Source organism: Pseudophryne corroboree, chromosome 5 (assembly GCF_028390025.1).
Source record: "Pseudophryne corroboree isolate aPseCor3 chromosome 5, aPseCor3.hap2, whole genome shotgun sequence".
In the NCBI taxonomy this organism is placed as follows: Eukaryota; Metazoa; Chordata; class Amphibia; order Anura; family Myobatrachidae; genus Pseudophryne; species Pseudophryne corroboree.
Window position 1 is genome coordinate 321,549,203 of NC_086448.1, and position 15,499 is coordinate 321,564,701.

Consider the following 15,499-nt stretch of genomic DNA (forward strand, 5'->3'; position numbering starts at 1 on the left):
GACCCTGCCCTGCTCCACTTGTCCACATGTCCGTGGTTAAGTGGACATTGGGTACAACTGCATTTTTTAGGACACTGGTGAGTCTTTTTCTGACGTCCGTGTACATTCTCGGTATCGCCTGCCTAGACAAGTGGAACCTAGATGGTATTTGGTAACGGGGGCACACTGCCTCAATAAATTGTCTAGTTCCCTGTGAACTAACGGCGGATACCGGACGCACGTCTAACACCAACATAGTTGTCAAGGCCTCAGTTATCCGCTTTGCAGTAGGATGACTGCTGTGATATTTCATCTTCCTCGCAAAGGACTGTTGAACAGTCAATTGCTTACTGGAAGTAGTACAAGTGGGCTTACGACTTCCCCTCTGGGATGACCATCGACTCCCAGCGGCAACAACAGCAGCGCCAGCAGCAGTAGGCGTTACACGCAAGGATGCATCGGAGGAATCCCAGGCAGGAGAGGACTCGTCAGAATTGCCAGTGACATGGCCTGCAGGACTATTGGCATTCCTGGGGAAGGAGGAAATTGACACTGAGGGAGTTGGTGGGGTGGTTTGCGTGAGCTTGGTTACAAGAGGAAGGGATTTACTGGTCAGTGGACTGCTTCCGCTGTCACCCAAAGTTTTTGAACTTGTCACTGACTTATTATGAATGCGCTGCAGGTGACGTATAAGGGAGGATGTTCCGAGGTGGTTAACGTCCTTACCCCTACTTATTACAGCTTGACAAAGGGAACACACGGCTTGACACCTGTTGTCCGCATTTCTTGTGAAATACCTCCACACCGAAGAGCTGATTTTTTTGGTATTTTCACCTGGCATGTCAACGGCCCTATTCCTCCCACGGACAACAGGTGTCTCCCCGGGTGCCTGACTTAAACAAACCACCTCACCATCAGAATCCTCCTGGTCAATTTCCTCCCCAGCGCCAGCAACACCCATATCCTCCTCATCCTGGTGTACTTCAACACTGACATCTTCAATCTGACTATCAGGAACTGGACTGCGGGTGCTCCTTCCAGCACTTGCAGGGGGCGTGCAAATGGTGGAAGGCGCATGCTCTTCACGTCCAGTGTTGGGAAGGTCAGGCATCGCAACCGACACAATTGGACTCTCCTTGTGGATTTGGGATTTCGAAGAATGCACAGTTCTTTGCTGTGCTGCTTTTGCCAGCTTGAGTCTTTTCATTTTTCTAGCGAGAGGCTGAGTGCTTCCATCCTCATGTGAAGCTGAACCACTAGCCATGAACATAGGCCAGGGCCTCAGCCGTTCCTTGCCACTCCGTGTGGTAAATGGCATATTGGCAAGTTTACGCTTCTCCTCCGACAATTTTATTTTAGGTTTTGGAGTCCTTTTTTTTCTGATATTTGGTGTTTTGGATTTGACATGCTCTGTACTATGACATTGGGCATCGGCCTTGGCAGACGACGTTGCTGGCATTTCATCGTCTCGGCCATGACTAGTGGCAGCAGCTTCAGCACGAGGTGGAAGTGGATCTTGATCTTTCCCTAATTTTGGAACCTCAACATTTTTGTTCTCCATATTTTAATAGGCACAACTAAAAGGCACCTCAGGTAAACAATGGAGATGGATACTAGTATACAATTATGGACTGCCTGCCGACTGCAGACACAGAGGTAGCCACAGCCGTGAACTACCGTACTGTACTGTGTCTGCAGCTAATATAGACTGGTTGATAAAGAGAAGATGTCTATGTAACTATGTATGTATAAAGAAGACTGAAAAAAATCCACGGTTAGGTGGTATACAATTATGGACGGACTGCCTGCCGAGTGCAGACACAGAGGTAGCCACAGCCGTGAACTACCGTACTGTACTGTGTCTGCAGCTAATATAGACTGGTTGATAAAGAGAAGATGTCTATGTAACTATGTATGTATAAAGAAGAATGAAAAAAAACCACGGTTAGGTGGTATACAATTATGGACGGACTGCCTGCCGAGTGCAGACACAGAGGTAGCCACAGCCGTGAACTACCGTACTGTACTGTGTCTGCAGCTAATAGAGACTGGTTGATAAAGAGAAGATGTCTATGTAACTATGTATGTATAAAGAAGAATGAAAAAAATCCACGGTTAGGTGGTATTACAATTATGGACGGACTGCCTGCCGAGTGCAGAGACACAGAGGTAGCCACAGCCGTGAACTACCGTACTGTGTCTGCTGCGACTGGATGATAAATGATATAAAAAATATATATATATCACTACTGCAGCCGGACAGGTATATATTATATATTATATAATGACGGACCTGCTGGACACTGTCTGTCAGCAGAATGAGTTTTATTTTTATAGAATAAAAAAAAAAAAAACACACAAGTGAAGTCACACGACGAGTGTTTAACTTTTTCAGGCAATCACAATATAAGTATACTACTAACTATACTGGTGGTCAGTGTGGTCAGGTCACTGGTCAGTCACACTGGCAGTGGCACTCCTGCAGCAAAAGTGTGCACTGTTTAATTTTAATATAATATGTACTCCTGGCTCCTGCTATAACCTATAACTGGCACTGCAGTAGTGCTCCCCAGTCTCCCCCACAATTATAAGCTGTGTGAGCTGAGCAGTCAGACAGATATATAATATATATAGATGATGCAGCACACTGGCCTGAGCCTGAGCAGTGCACACAGATATGGTATGTGACTGACTGAGTCACTGTGTGTATCGCTTTTTTCAGGCAGAGAACGGATATATTAAATAAACTGCACTGTGTGTCTGGTGGTCACTCACTATATAATATATTATGTACTCCTGGCTCCTGCTATAACCTATAACTGGCACTGCAGTAGTGCTCCCCAGTCTCCCCCACAATTATAAGCTGTGTGAGCTGAGCAGTCAGACAGATATATTTAATATTATATATAGATAATAGATGATGCAGCACACTGGCCTGAGCCTGAGCAGTGCACACAGATATGGTATGTGACTGAGTCACTGTGTGCTGTGTATCGCTTTTTTCAGGCAGAGAACGGATTATAAAGTAAACTGCACTGTCCTCACTAGTAAACTCTCTCCACTCAGTCTCTACACTTCTACAGTAACAGTACTTCTCCTAGTCAGCTCCAGTAAATCTCTCTCAGTCTCTTATAATCTAAATGGAGAGGACGCCAGCCACGTCCTCTCCCTATCAATCTCAATGCACGTGTGAAAATGGCGGCGACGCGCGGCTCCTTATATAGAATCCGAGTCTCGCGATAGAATCCGAGCCTCGCGAGAATCCGACAGCGTCATGATGACGTTCGGGCGCGCTCGGGTTAACCGAGCAAGGCGGGAAGATCCGAGTCTGCTCGGACCCGTGAAAAAAACCATGAAGTTCTGGCGGGTTCGGATTCAGAGAAACCGAACCCGCTCATCTCTACCACTCATTCCTTTTAAAGTTTTGTATTTGGCATGGGGGGTCATTCCGAGTTGTTCGCTCGCAAGCTGCTTTTAGCAGCTTTGCACACGCTAAGCCGCCGCCTACTGGGAGTGAATCTTAGCTTCTTAAAATTGCGAACGAAAGATTCGCAATTTGCGATAAGACATCTCTGTGCAGTTTCTGAGTAACTCGAGACTTACTCGGCATCTGCGATCAGTTCAGTGCTTGTCGTTCCTGGTTTTATGTCACGAACACACCCAGCGTTCGCCCAGACACTCCTCCGTTTCTCCAGCCACTCCCGCGTTATTCCCAGAAACGGTAGCGTTTTTTCACACACACCCATAAAACGGCCAGTTTCCGCCCAGAAACACCCACTTCCTGTCAATCACATTACGATCACCAGAACGAGGAAAAAACCGTGAGTAAAATTCCTAACTGCATAGCAAATTTACTTGGCGCAGTCGCAGTGCGGACATTGCGCATGCGCACTAAGCGGAAAATCGCTGCGATGCGAAGAAATTTACCGAGCGAACAACTCGGAATGACCCCCATTGTTTGGTCTCCTGAGAGAATACAGGACTCTGATTGGAGAGAGCTAGATGTGTACAAGCTGGACAATTTCTTTGGCTGTCTATGTCTGTAAAGTAATGATGAGCGGGTTCGGTTCCTCGGAATCCGAACCCCCCCCGAACTTCACCCTTTTTACACGGGTCCGAGGCAGACTCGGATCCTCCCGCCTTGCTTGGTTAACCCGAGCGCGCCCGAACGTCATCATCCCGCTGTCGGATTCTCGCGAGATTCGGATTCTATATAAGGAGCCGCGCGTCACCGCCATTTTTCACTTGTGCATTAGAAATGATAGTGAGAGGACGTGGCTGGCGTCCTCTCACTTTGTTTCAGGGGGCTGCAGTGCAAATATCTTTATTCTGGGGACCAGCAGTATTATAGGAGGAGTACAGTGCAGAGTTTTGCTGACCAGTGACCACCAGTATTATACGTTATCTGCCTGAAAAACGCTCCATATCTGTGCTCAGTGTGCTGCATATATCTGTGCTCACACTGCTTTATTGTGGGGACTGGGTACCAGCAGTATTATATAGGAGGAGTACAGTGCAGAGTTTCGCTGACCAGTGACCACCAGTATTATACGTTCTCTGCCTGAAAAACGCTCCATATATGTGCTGCATTGTTGTATATAGTAGGAGTACAGTGCATAATTTTGCTGACCACCAGTATATAATATATAGGAGTACGGTACAGAAGGCCACTGCTCTACCTACCTCTGTGTCGTCAAGTATACTATCCATCCATACCTGTGGTGCATTTCAGTTTTGCACAGTTTGCTGACCACCAGTATATAATATATAGCAGTACGGTACAGTAGGCCACTGCTCTACCTACCTCTGTGTCGTCAAGTATACTATCCATCCATACCTGTGGTGCATTTCAGTTTTGCACAGTTTGCTGACCACCAGTATATAATATATAGCAGTACGGTAAAGTAGGCCACTGCTCTACCTACCTCTGTGTCGTCAAGTATACTATCCATCCATACCTGTGGTGCATTTCAGTTTTGCACAGTTTGCTGACCACCAGTATATAATATATAGCAGTACGGTACAGTAGGCCACTGCTCTACCTACCTCTGTGTCGTCAAGTATACTATCCATCCATACCTGTGGTGCATTTCAGTTGTGCGCAGTATATATAGTAGTAGGCCATTGCTATTGATACTGGCATATAATTCCACACATTAAAAAATGGAGAACAAAAATGTGGAGGGTAAAATAGGGAAAGATCAAGATCCACTTCCACCTCGTGCTGAAGCTGCTGCCACTAGTCATGGCCGAGACGATGAAATTCCATCAACGTCGTCTGCCAAGGCCGATGCCCAATGTCATAGTAGAGAGCATGTAAAATCCAAAACACAAAAGTTCAGTAAAATGACCCAAAAATCAAAATTAAAAGCGTCTGAGGAGAAGCGTAAACTTGCCAATATGCCATTTACGACACGGAGTGGCAAGGAACGGCTGAGGCCCTGGCCTATGTTCATGGCTAGTGGTTCAGCTTCACATGAGGATGGAAGCACTCATCCTCTCGCTAGAAAAATGAAAAGACTTAAGCTGGCAAAAGCACACCAAAGAACTGTGCGTTCTTCTAAATCACAAATCCCCAAGGAGAGTCCAATTGTGTCGGCTGCGATGCCTGACCTTCCCAACACTGGACGGGAAGAGGTGGCGCCTTCCACCATTTGCACGCCCCCTGCAAGTGCTGGAAGGAGCACCCGCAATCCAGTTCCTGATAGTCAAATTGAAGATGTCACTGTTGAAGTACACCAGGACGAGGATATGGGTGTTGCTGGCGCTGAGGAGGAAATTGACAAGGAGGATTCTGATGGTGAGGTGGTTTGTTTAAGTCAGGCACCCGGGGAGACTCCATGGGACGAATATGGCCATTGACATGCCTGGTCAAATTACAAAAAAAAATCACCTCTTCGGTGTGGAATTATTTTAACACAAATGCGGACAACAGGTGTCAAGCCGTGTGTTGCCTTTGTCAAGCTGTAATAAGTAGGGGTAAGGACGTTAACCACCTCGGAACATCCTCCCTTATACGTCACCTGCAGCGCATTCATCATAAGTCAGTGACAAGTTCAAAAACTTTGGATGACAGCGGAAGCAGTCCACTGACCACTAAATCCCTTCCTCTTGTAACCAAGCTCCTGCAAACCACACCACCAACTCCCTCAGTGTCAATTTCCTCCTTACACAGGAAAGCCAATAGTCCTGCAGGCCATGTCACTGTCAAGTCTGACGAGTCCTCTCCTGCCTGGGATTCCTCCGATGCATCCTTGAGCGTAACGCCTACTGCTGCTGGAGCTGCTGTTGTTGCTGCAGGGAGTCGATCATCATCCCAGAGGGGAAGTCAGAAGACTACTTGTACTACTTCCAATAAGCAATTGACTGTCCAACAGTCCTTTGCGAGGAAGATGAAATATCACAGCAGTCATCCTGCTGCAAAGTGGATAACTCAGGCCTTGGCAGCCTGGACGGTGAGAAACGTGTTTCCGTTATCCACCTTTAATTCACAGGTAACTACAGACTTGATTGTGGTACTGTGTCCCCGGTACCAAATACCATCTAGGTTCCATTTCTCTAGGCAGGCGATACCGAAAATGTACACAGACCTCAGAAAAAGAGTCAGCAGTGTCCTAAAAAATGCAGTTGTACCCAATGTCCACTTAACCACGGACATGTGGACAAGTGGAGCAGGGCAGACTCAGGACTATATGACTATGACAGCCCACTGGGTAGATGTATTGCCTCCTGCAGCAAGAACAGCAGCGGCGGCACCAGTAGCAGCATCTCGCAAACGCCAACTCGTTCCTAGGCAGGCTACGCTTTGTATCACCGCTTTCCAGAAGAGGCACACAGCTGACAACCTCTTACGGAAACTGAGGAACATCATCGCAGAATGGCTTACCCCAAATGGACTCTCCTGGGGATTTGTGACATCGGACAATGCCAGCAATATTGTGCATGCATTACATCTGGGCAAATTCCAGCACGTCCCATGTTTTGCACATACTTTGAATTTGGTGGTGCAGAATTATTTAAAAAACGACAGGGGCGTGCAAGAGATGCTGTCGGTGGCCCGAAGAATTGTGGGCCACTTTCGGCATTCAGCCACCGCGTGCCGAAGACTGGAGCACCAGCAAACAGTCCTGAACCTGCCCTGCCATCATCTGAAGCAAGAGGTGGTAACGAGGTGGAATTCAACCCTCTATATGCTTCAGACAATGGAGGAGCAGCAAAAGGCCATTCAAGCCTATACATCTGCCCACGATATAGGCAAAGGAGGGGGAATGCACCTGACTCAAGCGCAGTGGAGAATGATTTCAACGTTGTGCAAGGTTCTGCAACCCTTTGAACTTGCCACACGTGAAGTCAGTTCAGACACTGCCAGCCTGAGTCAGGTTTTTCCCCTCATCAGGCTTTTGCAGAAGAAACTGGAGACATTGAAGGAGGAGCTAAAACAGAGCGATTCCGCTAGGCATGTGGGACTTGTGGATGGAGCCCTTAATTCGCTTAACCAGGATTCACGGGTGGTCAATCTGTTGAAATCAGAGCACTACATTTTGGCCACCGTGCTCGATCCTAGATTTAAAACCTACGTTGTATCTCTCTTTCCGGCAGACACAAGTCTGCAGAGGTTCAAAGACCTGCTGGTGAGAAAATTGTCAAGTCAAGCAGAACGTGACCCGTCAACAGCTCCTCCTTCACATTCTCCCGCAACTGGGGGTGCGAGGAAAAGGCTAAGAATTCCGAGCCCACCCGCTGGCGGTTATGCAGGGCAGTCTCTCACCATTGAAAGAATGGTGGAGGATTATATGAGTGACAGCATCCAAGCAGGCACGTCAGACAGTCCGTACGTATACTGGCAGGAAAAAGAGGCAATTTGGAGGCCCTTGCAGAAACTGGCTTTATTTTACCTAAGTTGCCCACCCTCCAGTGTGTACTCCGAAAGAGTGTTTAGTGCAGCCGCTCACCTTGTCAGCAATCGGCGTACGAGGTTACTTCCAGAAAATGTGGAGAAGATGATGTTCATCAAAATTAATTATAATCAATTCCTCCGTGGAGACATTCACCAGCAATTGCCTCCAGAACGTACACAGGGACCTGAGACGGTGGAATCCAGTGGGGGCGAATTAATAATCTGTGAGGAGGGGGATGTACACAGTGAAAGGGGTAAGGAATCGGACGATGAGGAGGAGGTGGACATCTTGCCTCTGTAGAGCCAGTTTGTGCAAGGAGAGATTGATTGCTTCTTTTTTGGTGGGGGCCCAAACCAACCAGTCATTTCAGTCACAGTTGTGTGGCAGACCCTGTCGCTGAAATGATGGGTTTGTTAAAGTGTGCATGTCCTGTTTATACAACATAAGGGTGGGTGGGAGGGCCCAAGGACAATTCCATCTTGCACCTCTTTTTTCTTTCATTTTTCTTTGCATCATGTGCTGTTTGGGGACTATTTTTTTTGAAGTGCCATCCTGCCTCACACTGCAGTGCCACTCCTAGATGGGCCAGGTGTTTGTGTCGGCCACTTGTGTCGCTTAGCTTAGCCATCCAGCGACCTTGGTGCACCTCTTTTTTTCTTTGCATCATGTGCTGTTTGGGGACTATTTTTTTTGATGTGCCATCCTGTCTGACACTGCCGTGCCACTCCTAGATGGGCTAGGTGTTTGTGTCGGCCACTTGGGTCGCTTAGCTTAGTCACACAGCTACCTCGTTGCGCCTCTCATTTTCTTTGCATCATGTGCTGTTTGGGGACTATTTTTTTGAAGTGCCATCCTGTCTGACACTGCAGTGCCACTCCTAGATGGGCCAGGTGTTTGTGTCGGCCACTTGGGTCGCTTAGCTTAGTCACACAGCTACCTCATTGCGCCTCTTTTTTTCTTTGCATCATGTGCTGTTTGGGGACTATTTTTTTGAAGTGCCATCCTGTCTGACACTGCAGTGCCACTCCTAGATGGGCCAGGTGTTTGTGTCGGCCACTTGCGTCGCTTAGCTTAGTCATCCAGCGACCTCGGTGCAAATTTTAGGACTAAAAATAATATTGTGAGGTGTGAGGTGTTCAGAATAGACTGAAAATGAGTGGAAATTATGGTTATTGAGGTTAATAATACTATGGGATCAAAATGACCCCCAAATTCTATGATTTAAGCTGTTTTTGAGGGGTTTTTGTAAAAAAACACCCGAATCCAAAACACACCCGAATCCGACCAAAAAATTTCAGGAATGTTTTGCCAAAACGCGTCCGAATCCAAAACACGGCCGCGGAACCGAATCCAAAACACAAAACCCGAAAAATGTCCGGTGCACATCACTACTGTGAAGTGGTGCTAAACCATAGGTCTGCAAACTCGGTCCTCATTACCCCACACAGTGCATATTTTGCAGGTAACCTAGCAGGTGCACAGGTGTATTAATTACTCACAGACACATTTTAAAAGGTCCGCAGGTGGAGTTAATTATTTCACTTGTGATTCTGTGAGGAGACCTTGAAAAACATGCACTGTGTGGGTCAAAGAGGATCAAGTTTGCAGACCTATGTGCTAAACAGTGGCTTTATGAAATGTCCACAAATGGTCTTTGTGTAGGCTTGCCATGATATATCATTAATCCTTTACATCTATGATGGACATAGGTTCTGAGGCTGATTACATCCAGATGAAATGCAGAACCTGTGTTAATCATAGGTGTTACGAATTAAAGGGATATTATGACAAGCACTCAGTATCAGCCTCCTGACCAGCAGCTACAAAGCACCACTCATTTTGAGTACAAGTACAACTGTTTGCTGTCACCTGACTTAAATACTAATTCTGTCCAAAATGGAAATATTAAATATTACATACTTACATTACGTTTATCCAACAGATCATCAAGTTGGCCATTGTCTGCCCCAGAGCCGGATTAAGGGGGGGCCTAGGTGGAATGTACCCTGGGCCCCCCTTTCTAAAAGGGCCCCCGCCATCTCACCTGCCACAGATCGGATCTTTGTTACCGATACCCAGCCCTGCAAGTGGGCGGGTACGGCGTACCCTTAAGAATTTTGCCGCGGGTACGCCGTACCCACTCCGCCGGGCCGTGCCGCTTACTGGACTGTATTGTGCTCCCCAGGTCCCACTGCAGTCGCTGGGCGCCTCCGCATCAGCGACTCCCCTTCTCAGCCTGCTGGGAGCATGATCATGACGTCATCACGCTCCCGCGGCTGAAGGCTGGCTGGGCGCGGCGGGTCTGAGGAGGCCGAGGCTTGAGCAGCGGCAGTGGCACTGGCAGCGAGTAGCAGAGACACAGGGCCGGGGGACCGTTACCGTTAGGCGCAGTCAGCGCAGTTTGTTGTGGAGGCGAGCTGGAGCACTAGCAGCTTAACTGCCTGAGTGAGGTACACTCAGTGTAACTTTATATAGAGTGTATGTGTGTGCATATATAAATATATATATGTGTGTATATATATATATATATATATATATATATATATAAGGGGTAACAAAAGCAGGCGGCACTCCAAGTCTGTGGTAGATTTCAAGTGTATTACACACAAAACTTAATCCAACGTTTCGGGGTCCAAGCGCCCCTTTGTCAAGGTGAACAGTGAATATAGGTGATACAATTCATACCTTATATAGAAGAAGAAAGCCCGCCAGGTGTCCCATACCCTCGTTCCGCAAATTTCATGACCATCTTGTCCAATTCCTTCTCCAACTCGTCACGGTCGCTAACCAGACGTGAAACCCTTATCATCTGCGAGCGTGGAAGGCCCTTTTTGAGGGCTTTGGGGTGGTGGCTGTTAGCCTTTAGCAGGGTATTTCTGTCTGTGGGTTTGGTATATACCCCAGTGTGTAGGGTCCCATCCTCAATGGTTACCAGCACATCCAAGTAATGTGTTGAGTTGGTACTTGTCTGGTAAGTATATTTAACCCCTGATGGTCTGGAGTTGGTGGTGTGCATAAGATGTTCAAATTCTTCCAAGCCCCCTGTCCACAATAGGAACAGGTCGTCTATGTAACGTGAGAAAAACAGCACATGTTGAGATAGCATAGTGGACAGTCAGATTTCTCCAGATCACCCTCCGCAATGTCATAATATCTTTTTTGCGTTCCTAAAATCTCCCTTTTTTGAGTTTTTATAATTTTTTGTCAATCACGTTTATATGCACGATTCTAGTGCCGGTGTTTCTGCAGATATCACCTTAATGAAGCTTTATGCAATTTTTCCCATTGGAGCACTTTATTTATATTTGTATTTTGGTGTGGGGTTCTGTATTTGTGCTTAATACGACACTATCTGTTTTCTTCTATTCACGCCGCAGCCCGGCCTGCTTACAGCGTCTTGTAACCTTGACAACCACGTACGCACGGAGGCGCACCATCCATGACGTCATCATCCAGAGACAGACGGAGAGACGCGATGCAGGCGGCCGGGCGGGCGTGAACGGGACACCTGGCGGGCTTTCTTCTTCTATATAAGGTATGAATTGTATCACCTATATTCACTGTTCACCTTGACAAAGGGGCGCTTGGACCCCGAAACGTTGGATTAAGTTTTGTGTGTAATACACTTGAAATCTACCACAGACTTGGAGTGCCGCCTGCTTTTGTTACCCCTTATCCAATTCAATCTAGGAGGGCACCCAAGCATTGAATCCGGGAAGAGGAGTGCCGGTCCTTTCTTTTCGCCTATATATATATATATATATATATATATATATATGTATGTATGTATGTATGTATGTATATATATATACTCATACACACACACATATATATATATATATATATATATATATATATATATACACACACACACACACACACACACACACACACACACACACACACACACACACACACACTGCCCCAGGCTGCTGACACTGTTTTAACAGTATATATACTAGATACTAGACTAGTACCGACAGTGTACTGTCTGTACTAGTCTAGTATATGTGTGTGTGTGTGTGTGTGTGTGTGTGTGTGTATGTATATATATATATATATATATATATATATACATACTATAAAACAGTGTCAGCGGCCTGGGGCAGTGTGTGTGTGTATATATATATATATATATATGTATATATATATATGTAACAAGGAGAAGCGGCACTCACGGCTGGATATAAATGAATACAAAGACCACAGCAGTACGTATATATATATATATGTATATGGGGCACTGTATATAACACACTTATTAGGTAAGTTATATTTGGTGCTGCTGCTGCTGTACAGTGGACATGGTGATTTTAAGTATCTGGCACTGTGGGGGTCATGTGTATCTGCCCCTCCCCCATATGTGTATCACGCCCACATTTTCATTGACCACGTCCCATATGGCATTTGGCCACGCCCATTTTTTGGGTGCGCGCGCCAAAGGCGCGCGCACACAGTACCTGTAAGACACAGTACCTGTAAGACATTTTTTCTACTTGCACCACTGCCGATACCATACCTCTCAACATGACCCTCTCCAGGAGGGACAAAATGCTCTGCTTCTGGAATTTTCTCTTAATTTATGATTGGCGGCACCTGTTTTGAACAGGTTAGTGCATAAGAAAGGTGTTTTACCACAGGTGATGGCAATCATACAGTAAGAGGGAAGTCCAGAAGCAGAGCATTCTGTCCCTCCTGGAGAGGGTCATGTTGGGAGGTATGCCGATACGAAAGGCAGCACTGTGCTCCGGGACCCCCGCGTCGTCTCATAGGTTGCCCTGGCAAACTAACAGCGGTTGCACCGGCGTTGCATGAAGGACAGGACAGCTGAGCGATGGCTCAGCTGTCCAATGGCGTGATGTAGCAGCCTGCGGCTCAGTCAGTGGCTGGGCGTGCAGGCTGCACGGAAGAAGTGGAGCCAGCACGAGCGGTAGCTCTCCTGTGTCACCAGCAGCCGAGCAAAAAGTAAGCTGGCTCAGCCTGTATTGGGGTTTTGTTTTTTTAATCCTGCTGCTATTGTATGTTAAATTGGAATTTTTGGGTCTGTCTGTAATATATATATATTTCAGTCCGGGTTCACTACGATATGCCGGCGGTCAGGCTCCCGGCGACCAGCATACCGGCGCCGGGAGCCCGACCGCCGGCTTACCGACAGTGTGGCGAGCGCAAATGAGCCCCTTGCGGGCTCGCTGCGCTCGCCACGCTACGGGCACACTATTTTATTCTCCCTCCAGGGGGGTCGTGGACCCCCACGAGGGAGAATAAGTGTCGGTATGCCGGCTGTCGGGATTCCGGCGCCGGTATACTGTGCGCCGGGATCCCGTCAGTCGGCATACTGAAGACCACCCATCAGTCCCAATGGTGCAGCACTCCTGGCATCTAAGTAATACACTGTTTTAGGTATAAGTTTGGCAACGTTTCAGTGCCCTTTATTCGTGTGGCACTTTATTCAAGACCTGATGAAAGTGCCACACTAATAAAGGGCAATGAAACATTGCCAAACTTATGCCTAAAACAGTGGCATTACTTAGATGCCAGGAGGGGTGGTCTTCAGTATGCCGACTGACGGGATCCCAGCGCACAGTATACCGGCGCCGGGATCCCGACAGCCGGCATACCGACACTTCTCCCTTGTTGGGGTCCACGACCCCCCTGGAGGGAGAATAAAATAGTGTGGTGCGTGTAGCGCGCCACCGTGCCCATAGCGTGGCGAGCGCAGCGAGCCTGTAAGGGGCTCATTTGCGCTCGACACACTGTCGGTAAGCCGGTGGTCGGGCTCCTGGCACCGGTATGCTGGTTGCCGGGAGCCCGACCGCCGGCATATCGTAGTGAACCCGCCAGGAGTGCTGCACCATTGGGACTATTGTGGATTTATTTGTGCGCCCACCCGGCGCAACACCCGGAGCAGCATTGGTTATGCAGGGGGAAAGCCAGACATCATGCCTTTGATAGATAATATACTTGTATATATATGTATATATGTGTATAGATATATATATATATATATATATATATATATATATATATATATATATATGGGTTGGTATCGTGTGACCAGTGATTTGGAGACCGTCGGTCACCATACCGACACTGGGATCTCGGCATTTAGATGCCCGGCGGGGTCGGTGGTGAGCTGCACTGAGCTTGCCACAGGTTCTGTTCCCACTCTATGGATGTTATGGACACCCACGAGTGAGACTAGTCCCTGCTAGTCGGCATGACGACTGTAGGGATTGTGAGGGGGGGGGGGCAGAATGTAGCCGTCTGTATTGTGACCGCCGATCACATAACTACATCCCATATATATATATATTTATAATTGATCTCCCTGCCTCTATGTTAGGGCATACTTGCCTACCTGACCCTCTCCATGAGGGAGAAAATGCTCTGTTCCTGGACTTTCCTGGTAATGTATGATTGCCATCACCTGTGGTGAAACACCTTTCTTATCAATTAACTAGCTCACCACAGGTGATGGCAATCATACACTACCAGGAAAGTCCAGGAACAGAGCATTTTCTCCCTCATGGGGAGGGTCAGGTAGGCAAGTATGAATAAAACAAGTGTACCAATGCCAGTAAAAGAGAAGTCCTGGCAATAACCCGGGTCCAGTCTGCGGTGTAAATGGGTTTCAAGCCACTGTGACATAGTTTGAAACCCGTGTTCAATAACCCAGGCTGGACCTGAGAAGTTGGTGAGAAAGGGGTATAATTAATGGACTATTTACCACTACCTGGCACACTCTCCCTGTAAGTTATTGGCTTTCTCTTCTTTTAATACACTCTACCATCTGCAGCAGAATACCATCCAGATATCCAGAGAACTGTAGAAGTCCTATACTTGATTTGTAGTGAAGTGTCCTTGTTACGCTTGAGTTCCATGTCATTTATTTTATAATAATAACAAACATGACAAAGGCATAGGGTACATAACAGACAAGTGCTCACTTACCCTAGACATGTTCATAGTAGTAATCCACTCTGGAGGTATGTGGAAGTGAGCGGCTGCTGAGTCCCCTAGTACTACAATACCCTTTGCATCAGTACCTGTAAAATACATTGAGCAGTATTACAGAACTTTGTGGTGCTGCATCAAGTGCTTTTATTGTATTTTAATTGTAATTAGTGTTTAAATGCAATTAACAGAGGAAGTATCACTTTCATAATCCTGTTTGTCTTTTATATGACACCCATGTTGCCAGCTAATTGCCCACTAATGGTAGTGCTATTAAGGAAGTTGGAGGTTAATTAAGTCGATATATATACCACATGGTATGAATATATTATTTTGGTTCCTATATCTGGCGTCATCACCAGAGAATTTATTACCTAACATATTTCATGTGCTCCCCACAAGTTGTCAGCAGCACTAAAAAGCTTATAATTCTAAGTGATGAGGAGTCAGAGGAGCAAGGCAACATATGTCCTGAATTTCAAAGTACTGCATTTTCTATTCATTTTATAGTTTGTTTCCCAGTGAAGCTGCTTAGCTTAAAGTTATTGATTCCTAATCCAACTGAATGCTAAATAATATACTGTCTTGTTTTTCTTCAGAATCCAAACTTAACTTTATTCTAGTACTTCTGTATAATACAAATGTATTTATAAGATAAAAGCCCTTAC

The 15,499-nt window shown here is 46.7% G+C and overlaps 1 protein-coding gene across 2 annotated transcripts in view; it reads right to left on the reverse strand.

Moving 5' to 3' along the window:
- The window catches only part of AOAH (acyloxyacyl hydrolase), a 439,135-nt gene that overhangs the window by 109,520 nt on the left and 314,116 nt on the right, over positions 1-15,499 (reverse strand). For both annotated transcript variants that reach the window (XM_063922510.1, XM_063922509.1), the window contains one exon: positions 14,829-14,923. In XM_063922510.1, the coding sequence (XP_063778580.1) occupies positions 14,829-14,923 (95 nt within the window). The remainder of the gene's footprint in view (positions 1-14,828; positions 14,924-15,499) is intronic.